The 24,293-nt window shown below is 35.8% G+C and overlaps 1 protein-coding gene across 1 annotated transcript in view; it reads left to right on the top strand.

Moving 5' to 3' along the window:
- Positions 1-23,952, top strand: part of CDH10 (cadherin 10) — a 105,033-nt gene extending 81,081 nt beyond the window's left edge. The window contains exons 6-12 of the mRNA XM_074826496.1: positions 341-528; positions 3,367-3,620; positions 6,785-6,921; positions 9,091-9,212; positions 19,870-19,978; positions 21,755-22,006; positions 22,878-23,952. Coding sequence (XP_074682597.1) covers positions 341-528; positions 3,367-3,620; positions 6,785-6,921; positions 9,091-9,212; positions 19,870-19,978; positions 21,755-22,006; positions 22,878-23,371 — 1,556 coding nt within the window. The 3' untranslated portion in view covers positions 23,372-23,952. The remainder of the gene's footprint in view (positions 1-340; positions 529-3,366; positions 3,621-6,784; positions 6,922-9,090; positions 9,213-19,869; positions 19,979-21,754; positions 22,007-22,877) is intronic.
- The last annotated feature ends 341 nt before the right edge of the window (positions 23,953-24,293 follow it).

The following is a 24,293-nucleotide window of genomic DNA, read 5'->3' as shown; positions in this document are numbered from 1 at the left end:
CCTTCAAGATGATGTTTCAGGAATGACATAGACAAGAAAAGTACAGACATATCTGATTCTTCTTTGAGATAGGAGAAGTCCTTTTCAAACCTCTTTTTCTCTGAATTTGTTTTTCATTGCCTTTGTTTTTCTACAATTTTGTTTACAGTCTTCTACTTAAAGTTTTTCCCTGCACAGTCCTCTGCTTCACATTTTGCCCATCCTCCCAGTATTAAACAGCAAGTTCTCTAGAATAAAGGATACACAAAAATATGTAATCAGCTATTGTGTGAGACAATGTTACTTAATGCATGGGTAGTGGTTTATAGGGCTCCTGAGTGGCTCTTTTTCTCTTTGACAGGTACCATCCACCTCCGCATTCCCGAGTCCTCCCCAGTTGGAACAGCCATTGGCAGTGTCAAAGCCACAGATGCAGACACTGGAAAAAATGCAGAAGTAGAGTACAGAATTATAGATGGCGATGGGACAGATATGTTTGATATTGTGACAAAGAAGGACACACAGGAAGGCATCATAACTGTGCGAAAGGTGTCTATTAACAACACTCACTAAATGATTTTGGTGTCAATGTTATGCCACAAATGTTCATTGGAAAAAAGTGCTTAGATCATGTGATGACATGTTCTAACTGCTTAACACTTGCAAGCATCCCCCATCAGTGACTAATCGGTACTATTTCCTTTTAAGATGAACTGGAAGTAACAGGTGGTAACAATATCTGAGATGTAGCATAAAGCATTATTGCCAGCAAAGTATGTAAAAAATGGACCATCCCCAATGTTAGTACTAATTATCTTTGTGATTTCAAATACAGACTTCTTAAGTATTCATGTAACCTATTTTCTTCAGCAAGCAATATGCAGTTCACTCACTACTGAGAGACATAGGTTTTCATTGTCTAGGAGATTCCCATCAACTTAGGTGACCAGTGTATGGCAGAACACAAACACGCTCATGGAAGCAGAGTCATAAGCTATATTGTTTTGTTCCTGCTTCCAAACGTGTCAGCTGGTTAACGCATGAGCAGTGAATAATGATGGTGTCCCTGTTTCAGATTTAGCTTTAGTTCTGCCCTCTGTCTGGCATGTCAGAGCATTTTCAGAAGTACAAGATCTCACACTTCGAGAAAGTACGTTCTGCTGCTGCTCAAATTCTCTTCCAGAAGTACCTCAGTTTTTTCTTTGGCATTTTGAGACGCGTTTATAAGGAGTTCAGGCACCATTTCTAACATAAAGCACTGTTTATAATAGCTTTTAAAACAAATCTTCGTAAGCACAGAATAATGAATTAAACACTAATATAAAATATATCTCCACATGTCTTGATAATGGCAACCAAGAAAAGTTCTGCAAAGATTAGAGTGTGTTCCTTTTTAATCTCTATATTCTATGTTCACAGTCAGCATTCTAGTTTATCTGGGAAGGAATGAAAATACAAAGCTTCCTTTTCCTAGAAGTTTGTGAAGGCTTCTCTTGAGATGCCCCTTTCTTGCTTGCTTCCTTCAGATTTTTCATACAGACTGCTATTATATTAAATCAATATGGTCTTGAAAAAACAGTCTAATAACTGGATCAGGCATAAAAAAATCATAAATTATAACACAGCAGCTCCAAAAATGTCACCAATAAATGCTAATAAACAAGATCTTCTCATTTTGTCATTAGCAATCTGACAGATTTTGCATTTTTCAGGATGCTTTCTCATATTGATAAATAAATAGCTTATTTGGATAGCAACAGCATTAACTAGCAAGGAAGAAGATATGTTCAGTTTGTTCATTTATGAAAATATTATTTATTTTTTTTATTTGGCCACGTTGATTGTCATTTCTATTTTCAGTGGTGAAGAACTACAAATAGCTGGTGTTCCTTTACTGAGTCCTGAATTTACTAAGTCTGAATTTATTTTCTATACAAGTTTTTCTATACAAGTTCTCACAGACAAAATAATTGCTTTGCCATAATTTCATATATTTGGGCAACAGTTTTGTTCATTACTGGTGATATGTTGGAATGCCTGTATAATCCACACATTTTATATCTGTTTTGCAGCATAGCCTGGAGATGTCAAAACTGCATGTGAATGTACTAGTAGCAAGTTAAGTACATCTGTGTGGCACACCTTCTGGCAAATTAAGCCAGCTAATTAGAATAAAGCAGGACTAACATGGCTTCTTTACTTCTAGGCTTGAAGCCAGCATCCCTTCACAGCAGCATGCTGTACTTTATAGACACAACAGTCTCAGATCTAGCTTAAATAGCAGCGCTGTGTTGTATTTCTCAATTATATACATAGATATTCTCCCTTCTGCTCTATTTTTTAAAAACAAGTTTGGGTCAGTGGGGAAACTCATTCTTTTACTGGACTTCATCTTTCTGCTCTTAAATAAATTATTTAAATTTCTAGGCTGTTACTCTGGCATCTTTCATGAACATTAATTTGTACTTAAAAGCAGTTAGGTGAAAAAAACAAGTCTTCTACCAACCATTTTGATGAATGAAAACCACCAGTTTGATATCTCCCTGAGATTTTGGGGGAGTTAATGAAGTCTTCTTTGTGTCAGAAAGGTAAATTCTCAGCTTGCTCATTTCCTCAATATCATAAATTAGCTAACACTTTTCATCTATGACAGTTAGAAAAAGGAACGAATCAAGGTTCTTCTCTATCCAAAATGGTTTCTAATTATAACCCAGAACCTTTCCTCCTTCCATTTTAAAAAGGAACTGCTGACAAAAATGTCAAATCTATTTTGAAAAAAAAAAAATCTCTGATGTTGGATTCATTAAATTAAATGAAAAGGAACAAGATTAAACTCTTACTGTTTCTCTGGATATAGAGAACTTTGACACACATCCCCTCCTGAAAAGAAACAAAAAACATTCCTGATATTTAAGGCCAGCTACATTTATTTGACAAGGATACTCAGGACATTTTGAGTATTGAAGAGTTTATAGTATTTCTTGAGAAATGTTAGTATTAAGTACTTTGTTCTGAAATGTCAGTATTTCAAGTCTGTATTTCAGTTATTTTAAATGCTTTTATGATTGTTTCAAATTCATATTCTCGTGAAACACCTGCAAAATTCACTAAATAATTGGTAAATTTACACTGAAAATTTTTTTTGTCATTGGTGCTATGACAATTGAAATAATATTTAGTAAGAGAAACTTCCTCCAAAAACAATGGAAATTTCTTACTAGAGAAAGTGGTCCCTATGCTGTGGAAAATTTGAACTGTATTTGGGGTTTCTGCAACCCAGGGCAAGATCTGGCAAGGCTTGAATCCTCTTCAGTTTCCTTTATGTATATAGGTCAACATCTGTCAATATATAATGTAATTTAATAAACTTTATCATCATTATTTTAGCCACTGGACTATGAAACGAGAAGACTTTATACCTTGAAAGTAGAAGCCGAGAATACCCATGTGGATCCACGCTTCTATTATCTTGGGCCTTTCAAAGATACAACTATTGTGAAAATCTCAGTAGACGATGTAGATGAACCTCCCGTCTTCAGCAGATCTTCTTACCTTTTTGAGGTGCATGAAGATATTGAGTTGGGAACAATAATTGGAACTGTAATGGCACGAGATCCTGATTCGGCCTCAAGTCCTATAAGGTAATACTCCAGTCTCTGTAAACACATAATCACGTAATTTGCTAGAGAAATAGTAATACAACAAGAATTGTCACGTACACATGGTGGACAGGAAGAAGATGCTAATATTTTTTCTGTTATTCATTAGTGTCCCAGAGATAGACAGAATTGAGAATGATGCTAAGACTCTGAACACCTCAGGGAACAGCCATTCACTTGCATGCAAGAGACACAGGAAATGTTTTCTAGTACTTCAAATCTCAAAAATCTTTAGAAATTACACACTGATTTCAGGTAGGCTCTTCGGGATTACTTCTTGCTTCACACTGTGAAAAAGTGACAAACCAGTCTATGGCTGAGGAAGGGCACAGAGCTTTCTAATGCTTTTTCTAGTCAGTCCTGGAAAGTATGCAGTGTTGATCTCATCTGCCTGCTGCTTTGTAGGCTTGCCAGAGTGATCAAAACAAAAATAATCTTTGTGTGTGCTCAAATGCCCCAAGAAATTAAACACTAAAAAATTAATACATTTAAAAATCTTTTCTATGTATACTACTAGATGCTACATGCTACACTGCATCTAGCTGAATGCAGTAAACCATATTTTGATGTGGGGTTTTTTGTTTGTTTTTCTATAATATATAAACTTTAAGAAGCTGGTAAGACAACACTGTCCAAGGTGGATGTGAGTTGTCTCAAATGCCGAACAAAGTACAAATATTAACATTCTGGCAAAAGAACCTTATTTACTGACTTTGAAGTCAATTGCCACATACTTGTTAATGAGGCCCAAGTGGTAAAACTGGATTAGGAAGTGAAACTGAATCTAATTTTCTCCCATGGTGATCTGTGTAGATGGAAAAGATAGGAGATGACTAAAATTTAGATCTCTGAAATTTAAGAATATATAAATAACTTAGCATTGCATCTTTACCCACTCTAATTGCATGAGACAACTGACAATTTTAGTAGTAATTTTTTCTTAATCATGACTGGAAAAAGAACAAACTTGGAGCTTGGGCTCACTTTGTTTCTGACACAACTTGATGAATTGAAGAACTGTGGCAGGTATTTCCCTAATCACTATTATTTACACAGAGTAACTACCTAAAGATTATTTTATATAATTTTTCTATGTCCTGTTGATGTTTCAGGTTGTAGAATTGATTCAATTTTTTCTTCTGTTTAGCTGTTTATTTTAAAATATTAGTTTCTGTTTATTAAAATTCTATATAAGGCTTCCTATAAATTGAGTGCAAATAGCTTCTGGTTGCACTGATTTTTATTTCTGTTCAATGAATATGGAGGTATTTTCTGAAAATAACAATTTTGGTAGCATTTTCAGGCATTAGAAATAATATGATGGGGTAAAAGTATGTGCTTATCTCATAGCTATTATCAAATGGCCTAGAACATTTAACAAACAAGAAACTTGTTAGCCAGAGCAGTGATTATTGCCAATTGAAAAACTGTTAGCTAGAGTGCTGTCAAAATTAGTTCTTTTCTTCATTAAAATGCCATCCATGGATGAAGTAAAATCAAATGGTTATCATAAGCCAAATAGTCTTAAATACAATTTATCTGAAAAATGACAGATTTTTGTTTCATTTTTAGCTAACAGTTATTATGCTTAACTAGTAGTAAAAAAAAAAAAAAAATAAAAAAATGAGCAAGTCTTTCCTGAACTTTCAGAAGTCTTTTTTGCCTGTTTTAATTTCCTTTTGTTTTGTTTTTGTATTCACTTTGGTGTCAGCTTTTTTGTTGGAGTTTTGTTTGGTTTACATATTTATGTTATTGTGTGTGGTGAACAAACAAAACCCACCAAAATGTTATAGATATTATTTTCATATTACAGCATTTTTTCATTTGGCTCAATTTAGTTAAGTAAAAACAGATACACTTGATGAACTGTTTAGATCACTCATAAAAATTCATAGAAACTTAAACAATTGTTTCTATTGCACTGTACAAGTGTACTGGCAGACTTTATTTTAATTAGGCCCAATTCTGCCAGGTAGTTAGATAAATGTTCTGTTTTTCACAAAATCCTACATTTAATAACACAGCAAAGGTTCAATCCTAACTTTGAAGGCAGTGTTAAATATTAGAAAAAATGGAGGAAAGTGCAATTTTGTGATTCTAGTTTGACATTCTGCCTTATTGTTTTAGTAGAAGTTATGCCTGCAGAAGTATAGCAACTATAGCAACATATAAGGTCCCTTAACATCAGCACATTCATGAAAGTGAAAGTTCTGCATGTGAACTTATTTTTATAGAGGTTTTTTTAACTTGATTTCTAGTAAATTAATATATTCTAAAGAGTCGCAGATGAGCTTATAAAAAGACTTCTGAAAAGCTCATAAATTAGCTCAGTCTCAGTCTGAAGGAACAGTACATCAAAGACAATGTTTCTTTCAGGATTAAAACAATTCTTTAATTATTTTATTGAAATTCTGACATTTTTTATGATCCTCATATATATGCATAAAAGCTCAGATGATCAAATATTACACTTTTGTATCGTATTGTTGTGGTTTGAACTCAGCCAGTAGCAAATCACCACATGGCCAGTTGTTTACTCCCCCCCCTCCCTGGTGAAATAGGGGAGGGACAGAAAAGAAGAAATTTGTAGGTTAAATAAAAAAAAATTACTAGCAAAAACAACAGTAATGATAGTAGTCCAAAACGGGTAAAATGCAGTACTGGCTCACTGAACAGCGACAAGTACAGAGCCTGACCCCAGCAGCGATTCTCGACCACACCAGAGAAACTCCTCCCAGCCAATCCAGAAACCGAAAACAAACCAAACAACACACGTGAGAGAGCATGTGCCGCCTATATGCTGAGCTTTGACATCACATGACATGGAATGGTCCGATGATCGATCGGGACCCAGCCCTCCAGCTGTGCTCACTCTCAGCCCAAGGAAAGTTAACTCTGTCCTGGCCAAAACCAGGACACGTATTTATTAAATTCTTGCAATTTTTATTCCTTATTCTATGGAACTAACCCTGAGAATTTTCATAAGTGTTTATAGAAGCTAAATGTATGCCTTCAAAAAAATAACCTTTGTAGTGTAATATATAGAACCTAAAAGCTATATTGACTTGTGAAACATATGCTTCTTCCATTGTTTCTACCATTTTGGCAATACTTTTTATTTTTTTATCATTTCATTTCTTTATCAGGTTTTCTCTGGATCGTCACACTGACCTCGACAGGATATTTAATATTCATTCTGGAAATGGGTCCATCTATACTTCTAAGCCACTTGACCGTGAAATATCACAGTGGCACAACCTTAGTGTTATAGCAGCTGAGATCAGTAAGCCAGTTTGGTCTTCTTTTCCTTTCAGTTTTCCTTAGCCTGCAAAGTTACAGCTGTGACTTCATGAGAAAAAAACCTCCCTTCCTTCCCCCCCCACCACTTACTGCAAAATATTCTAGGAAAGTAAATTGGGTGTGGCCAACAGCAACTGTCTTCTCATTGCTTCTTTCCTCACCTACTTCCACCACTGACCTTTAACATCCAAGCTACTTCTGAAATGTTACTCAATTAGATAATAACACTGGAGTAATTCTGTTTCGTTCCTTTTCTTTGAGGACAATGGCATGGTTTTGCTGTTAAAGCAGCAGAGCTCAGGATTCCTATCATATCTATACCTACAGCTCTTGGAATCAGTGCATCTTACAAGTTAGGTTCAGTCTGATCCCTAAGCTGTAGCATTTCTTGGACTATTTTAAACAGATAGATATTTTCATGTTAAAAGTACAAAGACAAAAGCTAAACCTGCTACATTATAGAGGTTAACTCAAATTGCCCAACAGAAAATTTCCTAATGGACAAAGGTCTGATCTTTTGAAATCAGCTAGTGAGGATCACTTGGTTTCAAAGACATTGTTTTTTTAAGGTTAATTCTATATCAGCCAGAAAAAAAAGAAAAAATGCTGATCAGCAATGAAACATGGCTGGCAAGAACTATGCTGCAGAGAACTAAATGGAACATCGTGTCCAGCCAATTAACTGCTCAACCTGCCTGTCCCCATTTCTGTAGTCCAGAGTAATAGGCTGGTTGTACTAAGCACACCCGATAGCTGTGGGGGGTTTTTTTAAACTTTTTTTTTTTTTTCCTTGTGATGCATGGTCCTGAGCTTACAGTTCTTCACAGTGCTGTCCAATGTTGTAAGAATACTTTTCAGAAGTATTTATATAATGAAAAAACTTAGTATCCTTGTATGCTTATATCATAGTGCTAAACTTACTTCCTGGTCAGGATACTTTAGCAAATTTACATTCTGGACTTAGCTGGAGTAGCTAGCATTCTCCAAAAAGGTACATTAGTTTTGGAGAAAGATGTGAAAGGAGAGATTTAGGTCTTTAAATCTTTAAAAATATTACCTGTGAAGCATGACACAACAGAAAAGCAGTGTTAAGAATAGAACATATTTGGAAAGTTACTACAAAAATGCAAGACTATGAAAAACAGTGCTTTAAACCTGCCATTTAAAACTGAATTGTCAAAAAATGGATGTCAGAAAGATCCACATTACACTTTAGCAAAGATGTTATTAATAGCAAGTGAACTTAATGCCAGCTACTCCTAAATGTTTACTGTTTTATTTGAAGCAGCTTAAAAGGAAAAAAAAAAAAAAAAAGTAATTTTAAATCATCTCTATTTTTACTTATCCCCATTCCATTAAAGTTGCAAAATCATATAGTGTTTAGCTACCATCTAGCAGAATTCCAGGTAATGGCTGCACATTTTTACTCCCAGGCATTATTTCAGATTATTGGTATGGTAACTAGATAGAGCAAGTGAGAACAGGAAGCACTCTAAATAATGCTAGGGGTTTGGCATTTGGCAAGGGGAAGGTTACTAATCTTGTTTCTTAACCTAAGGTCTGAAAATCTAAATTCATATTTTTTAAGGCAAGGTAACATAAACCCTCTGATTCTTATCAATTCATCACCAGAATTTTGGGGGGATGCTTTCATTGGTTTTCTTGGAATTTCTCCCTACTTAATAAGGCACAAGAGAGGAAAGCCAGGATTGAAAAATTTTCAAAATATGTATACACAAAGTCAGTAATGTCTTTTCTATGTAAAACAAAACAGATCATAAATAATTTTGAAATTAAAAAATCAAAACCTTACAGCAGAATAATACTCTCAAGCCCACCCTATAATGAAATTTGTCATTATAGTAGTGGGCATAATTTTCATAGACTATATTTGCATAGATTATTAACAGTTGCAGCCCCTATTTTCATGTAAAATCTTAATTGCTCACTAGATACCAATACTTTATTTTTTACTCTAAGCAAATAATCTCCTTATTTTTCAGGAGACCTGGTTCTTACCTGGTATCAGTTTGTACACTGCATTTTCACGTTTCACACCTAATCTTGCTTACCTATTGCTTATGAAATTTGGAAGAAAACCGAAAAATTTTATTAGAAAAATGAAGTCATTATTCTTCTCTTCTCCTGTCAGACAACCCCAAAGATACTACTCGTGTTCCTGTCTACGTAAGAATTTTGGATGTTAATGACAATGCCCCACAGTTTGCTGTATTCTACGATACTTTTGTCTGTGAAAATGCAAGAGCTGGACAGGTATGCCTTTGATAAACACTTCCCACTATCCAGTCTTGCTACAGCACTCAACTGTAGATCATTCCTGTCTGTTGCTTGGGAGAAATCATGTCTGAAATAGCTTTTGAAATGTTAAAAATCAAAGCAAAGTAGCTCTGTAGGTGAGGCTTAGAGTGAAAAATCAGTATATTAAAACAGCATCAGTGTGTGAATTACTTTACCTAACCCTGTACTACTGTTAAATCCTGACTAGATATGTCCAAGAGACATGGTCATATCTTCACAAAGTAAAATGATAAATGTAACTACTAAAAAGTTAATCTATATTTTCAATAACTCTCAAATAGCAAAATTCAGATATATTTCAAACAATGGTGATGGTGATTACAGACATCTACATCTGTCACTTTTTTTTTTGCGATTGTCAGGCTTATCTTTTATCATTGCAGCAAAAACTTTTGAGGAGAAAATACAAAACATACCTTTTTGAACTGGTAACATAATATTTTGGCTTGACTCTTAAAGGCTACAGAATGTTTACTTCAGTTTGAGTGAAATGACTGCACTGCTTAGTATGTAGTTCCTAACAGCCAACTGCTTATTAGAACTGTTAAAAAACTGTTTTCCTATTACAGCACAGCATGTCCCAGAGCACAGTTAGCCGATAATAAATCCTTTAAAGAGGTAGCAGTAGTACCTCAGTGCAATCATTTTAGCACCTTTGAACAGAATGCGGGAGAAGTGCCAGCTTCTCTTAACTGTTTGAGACCTACAGGTATGGCATACAGGTTGTATTACAAATTTCACATTCAGGTTGCCATTCTTCTTTCTAAAGTAACACCAGTTGGAAAATAGAACAGAGGGCTTAAGGCCGAAATCTATAATGCATAAAATTTCTAAACATACTGAGCAACTGCATTTGTCTGCTATAGGAATTATAAGATAATTCAAGCTGTTAGATAACTAGAAATTGCTGGTTAAACAAGTAGAATTTCTGACAGTTGCAGTGTCTTCTGTAAATACTAAAATAATATTTTAATCACTTTCAATATGAGAGAGGGATTAAGTATTGAAAAAGCAGAGCACTGTATTTTCCTCTTCCAGTTTCACAAAAGAAATCCTGGGTAAAAAAAAAAAATCTAAATGCATTAATCTACAAATCTTACTCCATTTGAGGTTTTAGAATCTGTCTGTTCAGGTTACTAACTATAGAGGGTGCCGCAAATGCTTAATATAAGTGTTATATTTTCATGTAAACATATTTTGAGGAACTTTATTTTTTTGAGCTATCTAGAATATTGAGGTCAGTATAATTTACAAGTAAATATAAAAGTTATTTCTGCATTACACTGGTTTTCTGTTCACATTCAGAAAAGGCTGTCAGTTAAAAAGTTGAAAAAAACCTGGATTAATCATTTATAATTAATAAATGAGAAGCTAAATAAATGTACGCATCCATAAATATTTGTTTAAATTGTTATAGAGTTCAGTAGTGTCTCCTTTATTAGAAAAAAGTGCCAAGCTTACTAAAAGGGCTATAAACAGTTTTTTAAAAAAGTCTGAGTAGCAAATGATTGTTTAAAGAAAACAATTAACAAGAAGAGAAAAAAATTCAATGTAGGATAACATAAATGATCCATTGGAAAGTAATTATATTCTTTCTTAGCGGTAGATCATAAGTAAGACTTGTGATTTTGGAATTCTGTCTGTCCTGAAAAATTGAATCTAATCAATCCATACTGAACATCATTCTCTAAGTTTGGTTCCTCCCACATTTATGTTTCGTATTTTTCGTTCCTTTCAGGTTTTCATAATTATCTTTGATCCATGATCAAATTTAAAGCTTCCATTATATCACTGAAACTATTAGGATATTTAATCAGTCACAAATTCTGTGGTATTCATTTAAATATTTCCTATCTCCTACTGACAAACATTTTAACGAATATTGTAGTTTTCCAGTTTCTTTATTTTCCTTTATAATTCCACTGTGTGATTTACATAGAAGTATATATAAAAGACACATATATAGACACACACACTATATATAATAAACATATAAAGTATAAGTGTATATACATACACATATATGCATAATATAACAAGAGTATTTTTTAGGAAATGTGATTTTTGGAGTTAGAGTGACTCAAAGGGCCTGTGATTGTTTTTCTGCTTGCTGTCACTACTGATGTCAGATCATACCATAACCTTGTAAACGTGAATACCCCATTCCAAAAAGCTCAAACTACAAACAGGCAGCACCTGTGGCAGAATGCCATTTTGATGGTGGCTGTTCTTTCACACACACACACCTCCCACACCCCCCAAAATGAGGGCAATCTTGGTGTGATGGCATACAGGGGATGGAGGCATTCATGTGAACTATACAAGGCTGACTCAGTAGGAGTTGAGGGGAAGAAAGGAGTGAGATGCTTGTACTGCTGCAGCCTTGTACACCAAGAAGTTCAGCTGTCCTCTACACCCAGGTGAGAAAAGCCAGGAGCTGGGCATCTGGGCACATGGATTCCCACTGGTTTTGTAAGCTCCCAGATGTCACAAATCTGGCAACTTCGCAGCCAGTCCAAAGATCCTCTAATGTAAAGGACAGGAATCAGCATAGAAAGCAGAAGTCAATCCTACTTTAGAGAGGTTTTACATTGAAGCTGAGTATATTTTTTCTACTTACTCAAGGTCAGAGGAGGGGCCCTTCTTCTCCCTTTGTAAATGACCTCCCAGAAGAAAGGAAGACATGAGTTGACCTTGGACAGAAGCCAGGTGCCCACCCAGCCACTCCCTCCCTCCTCAACAGAATAGGGGGAGAAAATAAGGTGAAAAAGAAAAAGGTTGAGACAAAGACAGGGACATCACTTACCAATGACCATCACTGACAAAACAGACTCAACTTCAGGAAAATTAATTTAATTTACTGCCAGTTAAAAGTAGGGTAGGATGGTGAGAAACAAAGAACTAAAACACCTTCCCTCTATCTCCCATTCCTCCCAGGTTCATCTGCACCCCTTCATTACTGACTCCTCTACCTCCTGCTCTCTGCTGCTTGTTCCTCCTCACACTTTTTCCTGCTCCAGTGTGGGTATTCCCCATAGGCTACAGTCCTTCAGGATAAACTTGCTGCAGCATAGAGTCCTCTCCCGGGGCCGAAGGGGCCTCTCTGCCGGGGCTCTGCCTGGAGCCCCTCCTGCCCTCCTGCCGCTCTCCCCTCGGGGCTCGCAGGGCTGTTTCTCCCCCTGTTTCCCTCAGCCCTGGCTGCCGGGCAGCGCTTTGCCCTTCCTTACCCAGGCTTTCCCCGAGGCGCCCGCCCGGGGCTGAGGGGCTCAGCTGTGCCCTGCGCTGGGGCCGTTGGAGCCGCCTGGAACCGGCTGTGTCCGGCGCGGGGCAGCCCCGGCCGCTCCCCGCAGGGGCCCACCCGGCAGAGCCCTCACTGCTGCCCGCACCTGGGCACCTGCAGCTGGCACAAATATATTGTGATGTTTAAATGGGCAACTGCTTAATTTTATTTCCCTTTTGCTGTTCATCATCTTCCCCTACTCTGGTCATTGTAATACATATGTATATCTGGCGGTTTATATACATGAAATTTAAAAATACTGAGTAACAAACAAATCACATCATCCTTGCATTAACAGACCTATACTGTGATGGGTGCCCAATAGTGTTCTACTCCTTTCAAAGATCATGTCCTTTCTTTGAAGGACTGCCTGTCTGAGCCACAGGTAGGAAGCTGGTAAACTGTATGGTTCCCTACAGATTTCAAAGCCTCAAAAGTAGTGAGGAAATTGTATTTTCATCTGTTTGGGTCTCTAAGCATGCTTGTTACAGTCTTGCTATTAGCCTTCATTTTACCAAATCTATACATCCCCACTCCTTTTTCACATATCCCATGTTATATGAATCAGTCTAGCTCATCATGGAGTCTCTTTCAATGACATTTTAAAATATGGATTTTTTTTTTCTTTTTTCTATATCTAAATTCAGCATAAATTATATAAACACACTAGGTTTCTTGAACCAATTCTTCTTATGTTGCTCTTCATCTTATCAACTCATTTGACCTTTATAAAAAAAACTTTGTCAGGGATATTTTTCCCACCATAACCTTACTTAAACATGGCTTTTCATATCTTTATATTTTCAGCAATTTCCTTATTATATTCACCAGGTGTCTTTCTAATCATTATTCCTTTTGTTGGAAAAATAGCTAATATATATATATCTATTGAAAAACTAAATTCCTTGTGGGTTCATTTTCTAGCATTCAATTTTCCTTCTTTTTTTTTTTTTCAGATGTTTTTCTAGAACTTGCTTATATCCTTTGATCCTGAAATGTTGTTTTATCTTTGTTTTTTACTTCTCCCTCAATTTCTTTTGTCATACTACAATTTGTGGTCAATTTATTTGAATATTTTTTTCTCTTTCTTTTCCATCTCTTCTGATTTATTCTTACTTTAGTTCATTCAGTATATTTCCATAGATCTTATATCTTCCAGTGGTTTTAGTAGTAACAGAATTTTCTTCTTGCCTTACTTATTTCAAAAACTCCCAGAGTTTTACCTTTTTACTCTGGTAAGAGAGTTTTTGTAATGCAAATCAATACAGGGTTTCTAAATAGTTGTGAGGTTTTGTTCCTAATAGCACATTATATTTTCTGCTCTTTGTACTGAATTTAAAAGCATATACATAGTGTGTTTTAGCAAAAAATAAACACTTATTTAAACAGTGGGTAGAACTGATGCTCAGTGAGGACCTACCAAGCACAAAGGTGCTTGGAATATGCAGTCTACACAGCAAACTTCTTTCTTCTGTTTTATCAGTTTTTAGTTGCTAATAACCCTCTTTGACTACTTTTCAGCCCTTACTTTCCTGCTTGTTTTCAGACAGAGTAACATCCTTGGCTTCCCTGAAGTTGTGGCATTGCTAGCAAGGAGAAGCAACTTACTCTGGGTGTAGTGCAGGTATCCCATAGGTGATTGGTCTAAGAGAAAAACAGCACTATATGAAACCATGTGTAAAACAGGATATATCACATTAATATAGTTACCAGTATCATCAGGAAATAGTATGCAAAACATGCAATATAACTTTTTGCAACTTCTGTTTATTTGATTTTTTTTAATGTAAACCAAAAGCACTCCCCCTGACCTGTCCTATGGGAGTCAAACAGAACAAAGAAAGACTAACACTAACTTATGCATTTGAACACATTGGAATACTAACTAGGCTTGTCTCTTGTCAAAACTCCAACATTATATAAGTTTCTTCAAGTATATACATACTGGTATGCATAACATCATGTAATAACCCTCTTAGTTTATAACTAGTGTTTTGTGTTGGTACAATTACCAATATAGCTGCTGTAGCTATAAAGGCTATGGAGAATAATTTTTTGAGAATTCCAGGGAAACAAAAGAATTCCCAAATTTCTATTTTTGGAATAAAAATTTTTGATAACTTCTAAACTTCAGACAACTAGCCATTTCCTGGTAATCTGTCACTTTATAAAAGTCTAGTTTGTTAAATCAGTTTCTCACAGAAAGGCAGGGGGACAGTAGAAGTTAGCTGTACTTAATTCCTCCTTCAAAGGGTCCCTTAATCAGGATTTTCTAATAAGACTTAAGTACTTATTTTCTGGTTAGTTACTGCTGCTTTTTTAATTACATTTTTAAAAAACATAGTACAAAATGGTATAGTCAAATTTAAGAAACTGAGGACTAAAACCTTTAATGATTAGTATCACTCAGTTTTACTAAGAAATAACAAAAATGTACATTAAAAGTAGCAGATATTCTGCAATACCCATTGTCTATATTTACAATGTAACACTAGGTGGTAGATGACCCATAAGGCAGAGTTTACTCTCTGCCATTTCTGTTGCTTTCAATTGTAGGTTTATATTTGAAAGTCACTGAGAAAAGGAAGAAGCTACTAACATACATGTTGGTTACAAATAAAGAGGTGTACCCAGTAAGAAATCTCTTTTTAATTCAATTGGATTTACATATATTTAAGAGACTCTAAGTAGTTACCCTGCCATCATTTACTGTCCAGAGGTTCAAAGTCAAGCAGGCAATGGCTAAAAAGCAGTATACCAAAGTCTTTATTGGTCCTTGAATCTTCAAGAATGAGTCTAAGTTTGGGAAAACACAGTATTGCAAGTGGCTGCCTAGCAACTGCACAAAAGGGAAAGCTCGTGCAACACAGCTCCCCTGGTTAATTACAATCTTAATTACTCCTATCAGTTCTGTGCCCACAAACAACTGGATAATAACTGGATAAAAATTGTAGAGTCATTGGATTTACCTGTCATACAGTGGTACAGTCTGCTTAAAGTGGTTAGGTTTGTGAAAATAATTAAAAATTTGAGCAAAGACCCACTTTCATGAGATCCATAAGGAGCCGCAAGATGGCTGAGACTGGAATGCTGAAGGAACAAGAAATGGAGCAGTGAGCACAATACACTGAAAGTCCAGAAGATAGTAAGTGTCAGTCTTAGGAAACACTTTCTGTCACATGTTGCTTGCACTAGGGAACAAAAGGAAGAGTCAAACACAAAGAGCAGTCCAATACAAATACTATGGGATGGAAAGGTCTGACTCCATCCCAAGTCTTAATTAGAGAAGTCGTGGAGAAGAGGCGGACTGGTTAGAGTACAAATGGCTAGTCTGAAAAAAATTGTGAAAGCATAAGTCCCTGTGCCACACTGGGATTCTCAGTGGCTCCTCACCTTCATTGTGATCACAACTGGTGAAATAAAGGAAATAGAGCAGAGTGAAAGAAACAAGTACAACAGAACTATTTTGACAAAAAAAAAAAAAACAAAAAAAAAAAAAGAAATGCAGCTAAGAGGGATTCCAGACCTCAACCTACTCTCAAACAGAAGTTGTGATAACTCTTTTTGCTCAAGTCAACAATCAGGAAGTCAAATATATCCTACTTAGGGCATCCAAACCTGTGATGCTGCTGTAATTGTCTACGAGAGAGATGAAGCAGGAAAGCAAAGGAATCACCAAAACATTCTGTATCATTGACTATGGCCTACATCTGTACTTTTATTGCTTCCCAGCAATGCAGGAGGAATCTGTTTTCCCCCTTGCTCATTTTTATGTTATGTCCATGTGTTGTCTGAAGTTTGCTTCACATACAGGCCTTGAAAGAGCACAAGAGATTATGCAGTGCCTCAAAAAGTTAAAAGGAAGATGCTGCTCCCTCCAAAGACCAAAGGCCAACTCTAAATAAGCTTCATCCACGCTGAGCTCCCAATCTGGTGAATAGAACGTTCCTTGTGATGACATACAAGAGAAACTTGATTGCACCAGTAATAATGCAAGGAGAACTTTCCAGACTCACACAGGAGTTGATGAGTACTTGCTCCATTGGAATGTGTACTTGGCCTCATTTGAAAAGGAACTAGTAATGCACTTCAAGTGTGAATTTCCAGTAATATCCTTATTTGAAAAAAAAAATTATAAATATTTTAAAAGTTTAGGTTCTAATTGAGAATGCCAAAGCAAATAATGCTTTTGTTTGTGATATATTTTACAATTTAATCTAGATATACTTTGCAAATTAATCTGCTGTAAATGTGACAATGTATGTAAGCACGTTTCACTAGGATCATGCTTAAAGCTTTGCCTTTTAAAGAATAGAATCGTAGAATCATAGAATACCAGGTTGGAAGGGACCTCAAGGATCATCTGGTCCAACCTTTCCTGGCAAAAGCACCATCTACACAAGATGGACCAGCACCCTGTCCAGCTGAATCTTAAAAGTGTCCAGTGTTGGGGAATCCACCGCTTCCCTGGGGACATTATTCCATTGGCTGATTGTTCTCATTGTGAAAAATTTTCCTCTCGTGTCCACCTGGAATCTACCCAGGAGTAACTTATCACCCCTAGTCTTTTCCATGTGACTTCTTGTAAAAAGGGAGTCTCCACCTCCTTGTAGCCACTCTTTAAATACTGCAACATGGTGATAAGGTCTCCCCTAAGCCTTATCTTCTCAAGGTTGAACAAAACCACTTCTCTCAGCCTTTCCTCACATGGCAGGCTTCCCAGGTCTTTTCTGGCCCTCCTCTGGACCCTCTCCAGCCTGTCTACATCTTTTTTGTATAGTGGAGACCAAAACTGAACACAGTATTCCAGGTGTGGTCTGACAAGTGCTGAGTAGAGTGGGGTAATGACTTCTTTAGCTCTGCTGGTGATGCCCTTGTTGATGCACCCCATCATCCTGTTGGCTTTCTTTGCCACTGCAGCACACTGTTCACTCATATAGAAATTGTTGTCCACCAGGACCCCCAGGTCCCTTTCCAGAGAACTGCTCCCCAGCCAGATAGGTCCCAGACTGTGCTACGCTTTTGGATCATGTTTTTCCAGGTGCAAGACCTTACACTTGTCGTTGTTGAACTTTATAAGGCTCTTGTGAGCCCACTGTCCCAGCTTATCCAGGTCTTCCTGCAGGATGTCTCTCCCTCACGAAGTGTTCACTTCCCCACTCAGTTTGTAACATCAGCACATTTCATCAGGGTACACTTGATCCAATCATCCAGATCACTTATGAAGATATTAAACAGCAAGTAACTTGAAATTGCATAATTTTTAGTCAGCCAAATGATTACTGGTATTTTTTCATTTTCCTTATATTTTAATATCTAAATGATGTTTGCAACAAAAAAAAAAAAAAAAAAAAAAAAAAAAAAAACCACAAGCAGGGTTTTTTTATTCCTAATGTAAGCAAATTAGCTGAATTTGCTTGCAAAATGTATCATAAGGTTAAACATGATTGGTATTTGAACAGAGAAGTTCCCAGAGAACTTCAGTTGCTACAATAAGTGATGAATGAGGGAGATAATAGGAGATCTTTTCTTGCTGTCTGTGTTCTACTAAGGGATGCTGGTTGGTAGTACATAGTAGGTGAATAATCCCTGTAAACCATAAATGATTTTAGGCTATAAAAAAATTCTACATACTCCTTTTAAACTAAATATGGACACTCAGAAGTGGACAAGCAGATTTTCATCAGCTTAACACCAACCACATTCGTGGTCTCTAATTGTAAAGTAAAATGGACTAATGTTTTTTTGACTTAATTTTGAAAATCTCTAAAGATTTATTTTCTAATTATTCACTAAATAATTAAAAGTTTCATTCTTTAAAAACAAATAATTTTATATGCTTCTATTGTCTGTTTTGTTAATCTTGTGAATTATTAGAGATTTATGAGAGAAAATAAATTTAAAGACAAAAGTCCATTTGAGAAAGCAAGCAAGCTGCTACTTTAAAGAAATCCAATCCTTGCTTCATGTAGAAATTTGTTGCTGTATTCTCAATGGACAAGAGAGAAGTTGGGAGTTAATCATGCATTTGTTAAGGCAAACAGGAGTACATTGCAATTGTTAATGTTAAAGATGATCAGTCCTGACAAAAGCTGTGATATGAAGAGAAATGGCTGTATTTGGAAGAACTGGAAGAGGAAAAACAAACAGGGTTTAAAAAGTACGCCATAGGGAATGAGAGTGTCAAAAATTAGATGTAATTCCATGCCTGAGAAAACACTGCAATTTAAAATGATGGATCAGAAATGAAGAATAAAAATGACTTAGGCTAAGGAGTAACCTACTTCTGGAAGTTAAACTTAAGAACATAACTGAACATTCACTCATGCATGCACAAAAAATTCAGCTATAGGTACAGTTTTTATTGCTATGGTATTAAAAAACCGCAGTCTGAAATAAAGCAATAAATATGTCAAAAATTGTATTTTGTTTGGGAAATGACATTTTGCTACCCTTAGGTATAGAAACTTCAGTGAAAAAATGCCACACATTCATTTACTTGACAGATAAATAAATGTTGATAAAGGGCTTGCCATTACTTCCCCAAAAACTACGCAAACTTTTTTGTATGCATTGCAGAAAGCACTCAGTCCAAGTATTGAACTGACTTGATGCAGTTTACTCTGAGAATTATGACACCGGATTCTCATTCCATGCTGAGGTTGTGCATCTGTAGAGTATGCTACAATGTTTTGCAAAATTTGAAATATATATATAATCTAACTGGCATTTTTCATCTCAGGAATCTTACTGGTGTATTTTGCTATACTAATAAATAGAAAAATCTTGGTTTAGAAAGCTATTTTTTTATTTGGAAATTTAATTTGAAACTTTAACTTCCCTATCAGGAACATCTATTTGATAAAACACCATATTTATCAAAAAAAATATAAAACATCTTCTGAATTCCTGTCTTAGGTGTTGATTTGAATTTAAAATCATGTATCAGAGATGAAGAATAAAAATTACCTAGGCTACAGATAAAACTATTTTTGGCGAGTTTTGTCCTCTATGTAGTTACAAAAACATATAAATATGTATTGAAAAAAAGGAACAACGGAGGACTAAGAAGCTGGCCATTTTATACATGTACCACCACATGAAACATGTACGGCTGCTCTTGTTGGAAAAACTTATATATGCTTGTTTAACATTTTTTCAGTTAATATGTTCTACAGATTAAGTCATTATTAACTATGAAGTCAATAAGTGCATAGTTTGAATATTAAGTTGTCTTAACAATTCTAGTCATTCTAAAGTAATCAGACAGCTGTATCAAAAACCTGGGTGTATTTGGTTTTTTTTGTTGTTTGCTTCCTTTTTTCCCTGCAGCTTATTCAAACCATAAGTGCAGTAGACAAAGATGACCCTCTTGGTGGACAAAAATTTTTCTTCAGTTTAGCTGCTGTTAACCCTAACTTCACTGTTCAGGATAATGAAGGTAAAATTCATGCCTGTTCCAGGGAAGGAGTTTATCTTTGCTGTCTGGCATACATTCCTGAAATATATTTCATTTTGATATCTATCAGTATGTGGAGAAGCCATTGAGGCTACTGCTAGCAAGAATTATAATTTAACCTGACTGTGGTTTAGGACTTCTACATTTCTATCTGTGTAAGGGAGGCAAAAAAATAGCATGGCAAAAATGTGATAAAACAAATTATAAAGAAAATCAGTAAAAGTGTTGGTTTGAGGTGAGTAGCTGGATAAAATGCTTAAAAATGGCTTCACCCAACAAGTTCAGATTTTTCACTTTATCAGTATGACTTAACTGAGAGGGCTCTAGATTACAGAAGAAATAAATGAGGGGGGACATGTTATCAGCCTTCAAATGTGCTAAAGGCATAAAGGCAATGGGAATAATCCTCTTTTCCTGGTGAAGATTTCAGGAAGTAATAGCCTGCAAGCAACATGAAGAATTTTACAGTAGATAGAGAAAAAAATTCTAACAGTAGGGAAAGTGGAGGATTGAAATCAAATTGTTTGAGTACCTTATAAAATCCCCAGCAGCAAAGGTATTTAAAGATCCATCAGACACATAATTTTGGTGTTGAGTGAACACAAATAACATACAAATACCCCAAACCAATGAAGAGATGCAATAAACTTTGTGTTTCACATCGTGGACACTATAGAAAAAAAAAAAAAAATGTTTTAGACAACATTATATCCTGGTGACTAAATCCTGAGTGTATAGAGGTATAGATCTTGCTGTTTCTTTTCTATCTGTAATTATTTTCAATCTTTTTGCACATGGGTTATTTTAATTCAGCCTGAAATTGTCTGGCAAGATAGCTAACCCCTTACCTCAAGAGATCCACAACTATCATGAAAATTAAATTTCCCTTCTAATGGAGACTAAATCTGTATTTTCTCTCTTTTGGACTAAAAAGTTAACAACTCCAGTGTTGTGGCCCTAGCTATAAAAGAAATAGTTTCTCCCTGTTATTCATTACTTCCCTTCCTTTCTTTCCCTCTGGCCACTTAGTGAACAGCTTTTGATGCTGAAAGATACTGCATACAACTAAGATTTGTTTGCTACAAATACAGTTTAGTAAATTCACTTCTCAAAACAGTGAAGGAAAACCTACTGCTTTTCACATTTTCTAAATTCCTAAGACAATTTTTACTCCCAAAATCTACTCCATGTGTTAAGGTACATAATTCATTGTTCTACAATACATTGAAAGTGGTTTGGTGTGGAAAATCTCATACTGAGTTTAGAGATAGCATTCCCGTGGGTGTTGTCACAAAAGATCCGTAGAAAGAATCTTTCAGAACAGAGTGCTTGTTGAACAGCATGAAGTGGAAGGTTGTTTTTTCTCAGTTGACCACTTCATTTCAGGGCTTCAGCCCTGAACTGGAATTGTGTCACACACTGCATGCATTAATCTAGAAAACATTTTAAGCTTTGAGAAATCCTCTTTTCAAATCATACTTGAAGGTGGTGCTGAAGCACAGAGAACTGGGCCAGATGTACATAAAAAATTCTAAATAGCTGGTGCTGAAGCACAGAGAACTGGGCCAGATGTACATAAAAAATTCTAAATAGCTTTCTAATCAAATGGGAATGTTATTAGATAAAGAGAGATATCACTGTGATATTAGGAACAGTTTCAAATGCTACCAGTGATGTAAAATATGATGGTTTGCATGTTCTATAAATGATACATTTTATATTCATATAGTCTACAACAGTATATTTTAATCAATCTAGATAACACTGCCAGAATTCTGACAAGACGGAATGGCTTTAGTCGACATGAAATAAGTACTTACCTTTTACCAGTGGTGATATCAGACAATGACTACCCGATCCAGAGCAGCACTGGCACACTGACCATTCGAGTGTGTGCCTGTGACAGCCGGGGGAACATGCAGTCCTGCAACGCTGAGGCCTTGCTCCTCCCTGCTGGCCTCAGCACAGGAGCACTGGTTGCCATTCTCCTCTGCATCATTATCCTGCTAGGTAAGAAAAAAAAAAAAAAAAATGCATGTTTCCCGCTATGAACAAAGGCCTGACTCATTTTACAAAACTGTATAGGTTGGTAAAATTAATGGTCATGGGTTTTGCAAGAAGAATTCAACTGCAACTTAAAACAAAAGAAAAAAAAAAAAAAGGCAAAACCCATTTGTCTGGGAATTGGACATTGTAAATAAGAATTCAAGTCCAAGACTGTTAAAGCTACTAGTGTGCAACCAGAAGCTCATTTTTGTTCTTTCGTTGTCTGAAAAAGAAAATCAGAGAAGGAATAGCATAATCAAAATTCACTTTCATGTCTTCAATTTTAAATTTTTTGGAGGAAATGTCTCTTTTATATTAAATAGCTATCTAAAGTCAACATGCAGTATATATTTCACACCGAATATGCAAGTAAATAGTATTTTTACTATATTAAAGCACTGTCTATTCAGAGTTTTCTGTGCTATAATAAAAAAGATGTAAATTTTGTAAAACCTTCACTTTGTGGTTTTCAGAATATCACTAATGACCTATAATTCACCTCAAAACCAGTTTTTAACAATATACTTTGGGCTTAAAAAAGGGAAAAGATCTTCAGAACAGACCTGTCTACTTTAAAACTCATTAAAGTTACAGAAAGACCATATAGACAAGCTCATGGTTCTATAAAGCAGAGCACACAATGTGTGTGCAAAAGAGCACATTTTGATATAGATCTTACTGTGCTACTGTAATACAGATGGAGATGTTTATCCATTTATCAGACAGAAATGAATTTCTGAAATATAGCTGAAATAAAGCTTTTGTACTTGGTGGATTTGCTACTAAGAAATTGTTAAATAGAGATCTTTACCCATTTGTTGTTTCTCTCTTTAAGTTATAGTGGTGCTGTTTGCTGCTCTAAAGAGGCAACGAAAGAAGGAGCCTTTAATCCTCTCTAAAGAGGACATCAGAGACAACATTGTGAGTTATAACGATGAAGGCGGTGGAGAGGAAGACACCCAAGCCTTTGATATTGGCACACTGAGGAATCCTGCAGCTATTGAAGATAAGAAGCTTCGACGAGACATTATCCCTGAAACGTTCTTTGTACCACGGAGGACTCCTTCAGCCCCAGATAACACAGATGTCCGAGATTTCATTAACCAAAGGTTAAAAGAGCATGATACTGATCCTTCTGCACCACCGTATGACTCGCTTGCAACCTATGCCTATGAAGGAAATGATTCAATAGCTGAATCCTTGAGCTCCTTAGAGTCGGGTACTACTGAAGGAGACCAAAACTATGATTACCTCCGAGAATGGGGCCCTCGGTTTAATAAGCTAGCTGAAATGTACGGTGGAGGGGAAAGTGACAAAGACACTTCTTAATCTACAGTAGGCTACATTTTTGTTTCCTTTGAGCGGAAGTAATTTTACAGACACCTTCTGCACTCAACAGTATTTAACATTCAGGAAAATTTTCCTGCCACTCAGCACAATGGTTTCCTTTTAAAATTTGTTTTTAATTTGTCCATTAATGTCATTCATTCTTTCTAGTAGGATGCCACTTGGAATATATACAGCATTTTATTTAATCACCTTCCAAGAGCCAAAGCTATGGAAATTCAGTGTTGTCCATTTTAGTAAGTAAAATAAAAAATACCTTACCTTCAGAAATTTGAACAGGGTGATAATCCCTTAAGCAACCTCATGTACAAGCCGCTTCTGTTAGGTACATGTCCTATCCTTGCAAGTGCAGCTTTTAAGATGGCAAAGAAGAAAAAATCCAATATGTCCTGATCTGTACATTAAAATTAAAACAAAATGTACACGTGGTGTTAATAAGTGTAATATGCAGCTGGTTTAAAAAAAAAGTTTGTGCAACTTCATTCCATCAAATTCTATCTGCCAATGTTTTATATTTATATTTTTGTATTTATTTTTAAGAAATAAACCAGGTTTTACAACTATGTTGATGCTTGCCTGCCTGTTCTGGCCATCAATTCCAGGCATGAAGAGATCATGAATTTTCTCTAGTGACAACACAGACAACTGCTAGTACTCTATGCTGCCGTATTCTCCATAGATTTAACACAATCTGAAGTGCTTGTGCTCACAGGGAGAGGATCAAGTTATAGACCTATTTGCTTACTCATTTGTTCTATTTCCTTATTTGTTCTATTGTTCTCCATTTTAAATCACAATTGCGTCATCAGAGGTGATCTGTAACTGCAATGGATAAAGTGTAAAAAGATGTTTGAACAATTATTTTTAAGCACCATCCTTTTATGAAGGCAAATCATTTGGTGAC

Source organism: Strix aluco, chromosome 1 (genome assembly GCF_031877795.1).
Source record: "Strix aluco isolate bStrAlu1 chromosome 1, bStrAlu1.hap1, whole genome shotgun sequence".
Classification (NCBI taxonomy): domain Eukaryota; kingdom Metazoa; phylum Chordata; class Aves; order Strigiformes; family Strigidae; genus Strix; species Strix aluco.
The sequence above is the reverse complement of the archived record's forward strand: the minus strand, read 5'-3'. Positions and strand labels throughout refer to the sequence as shown.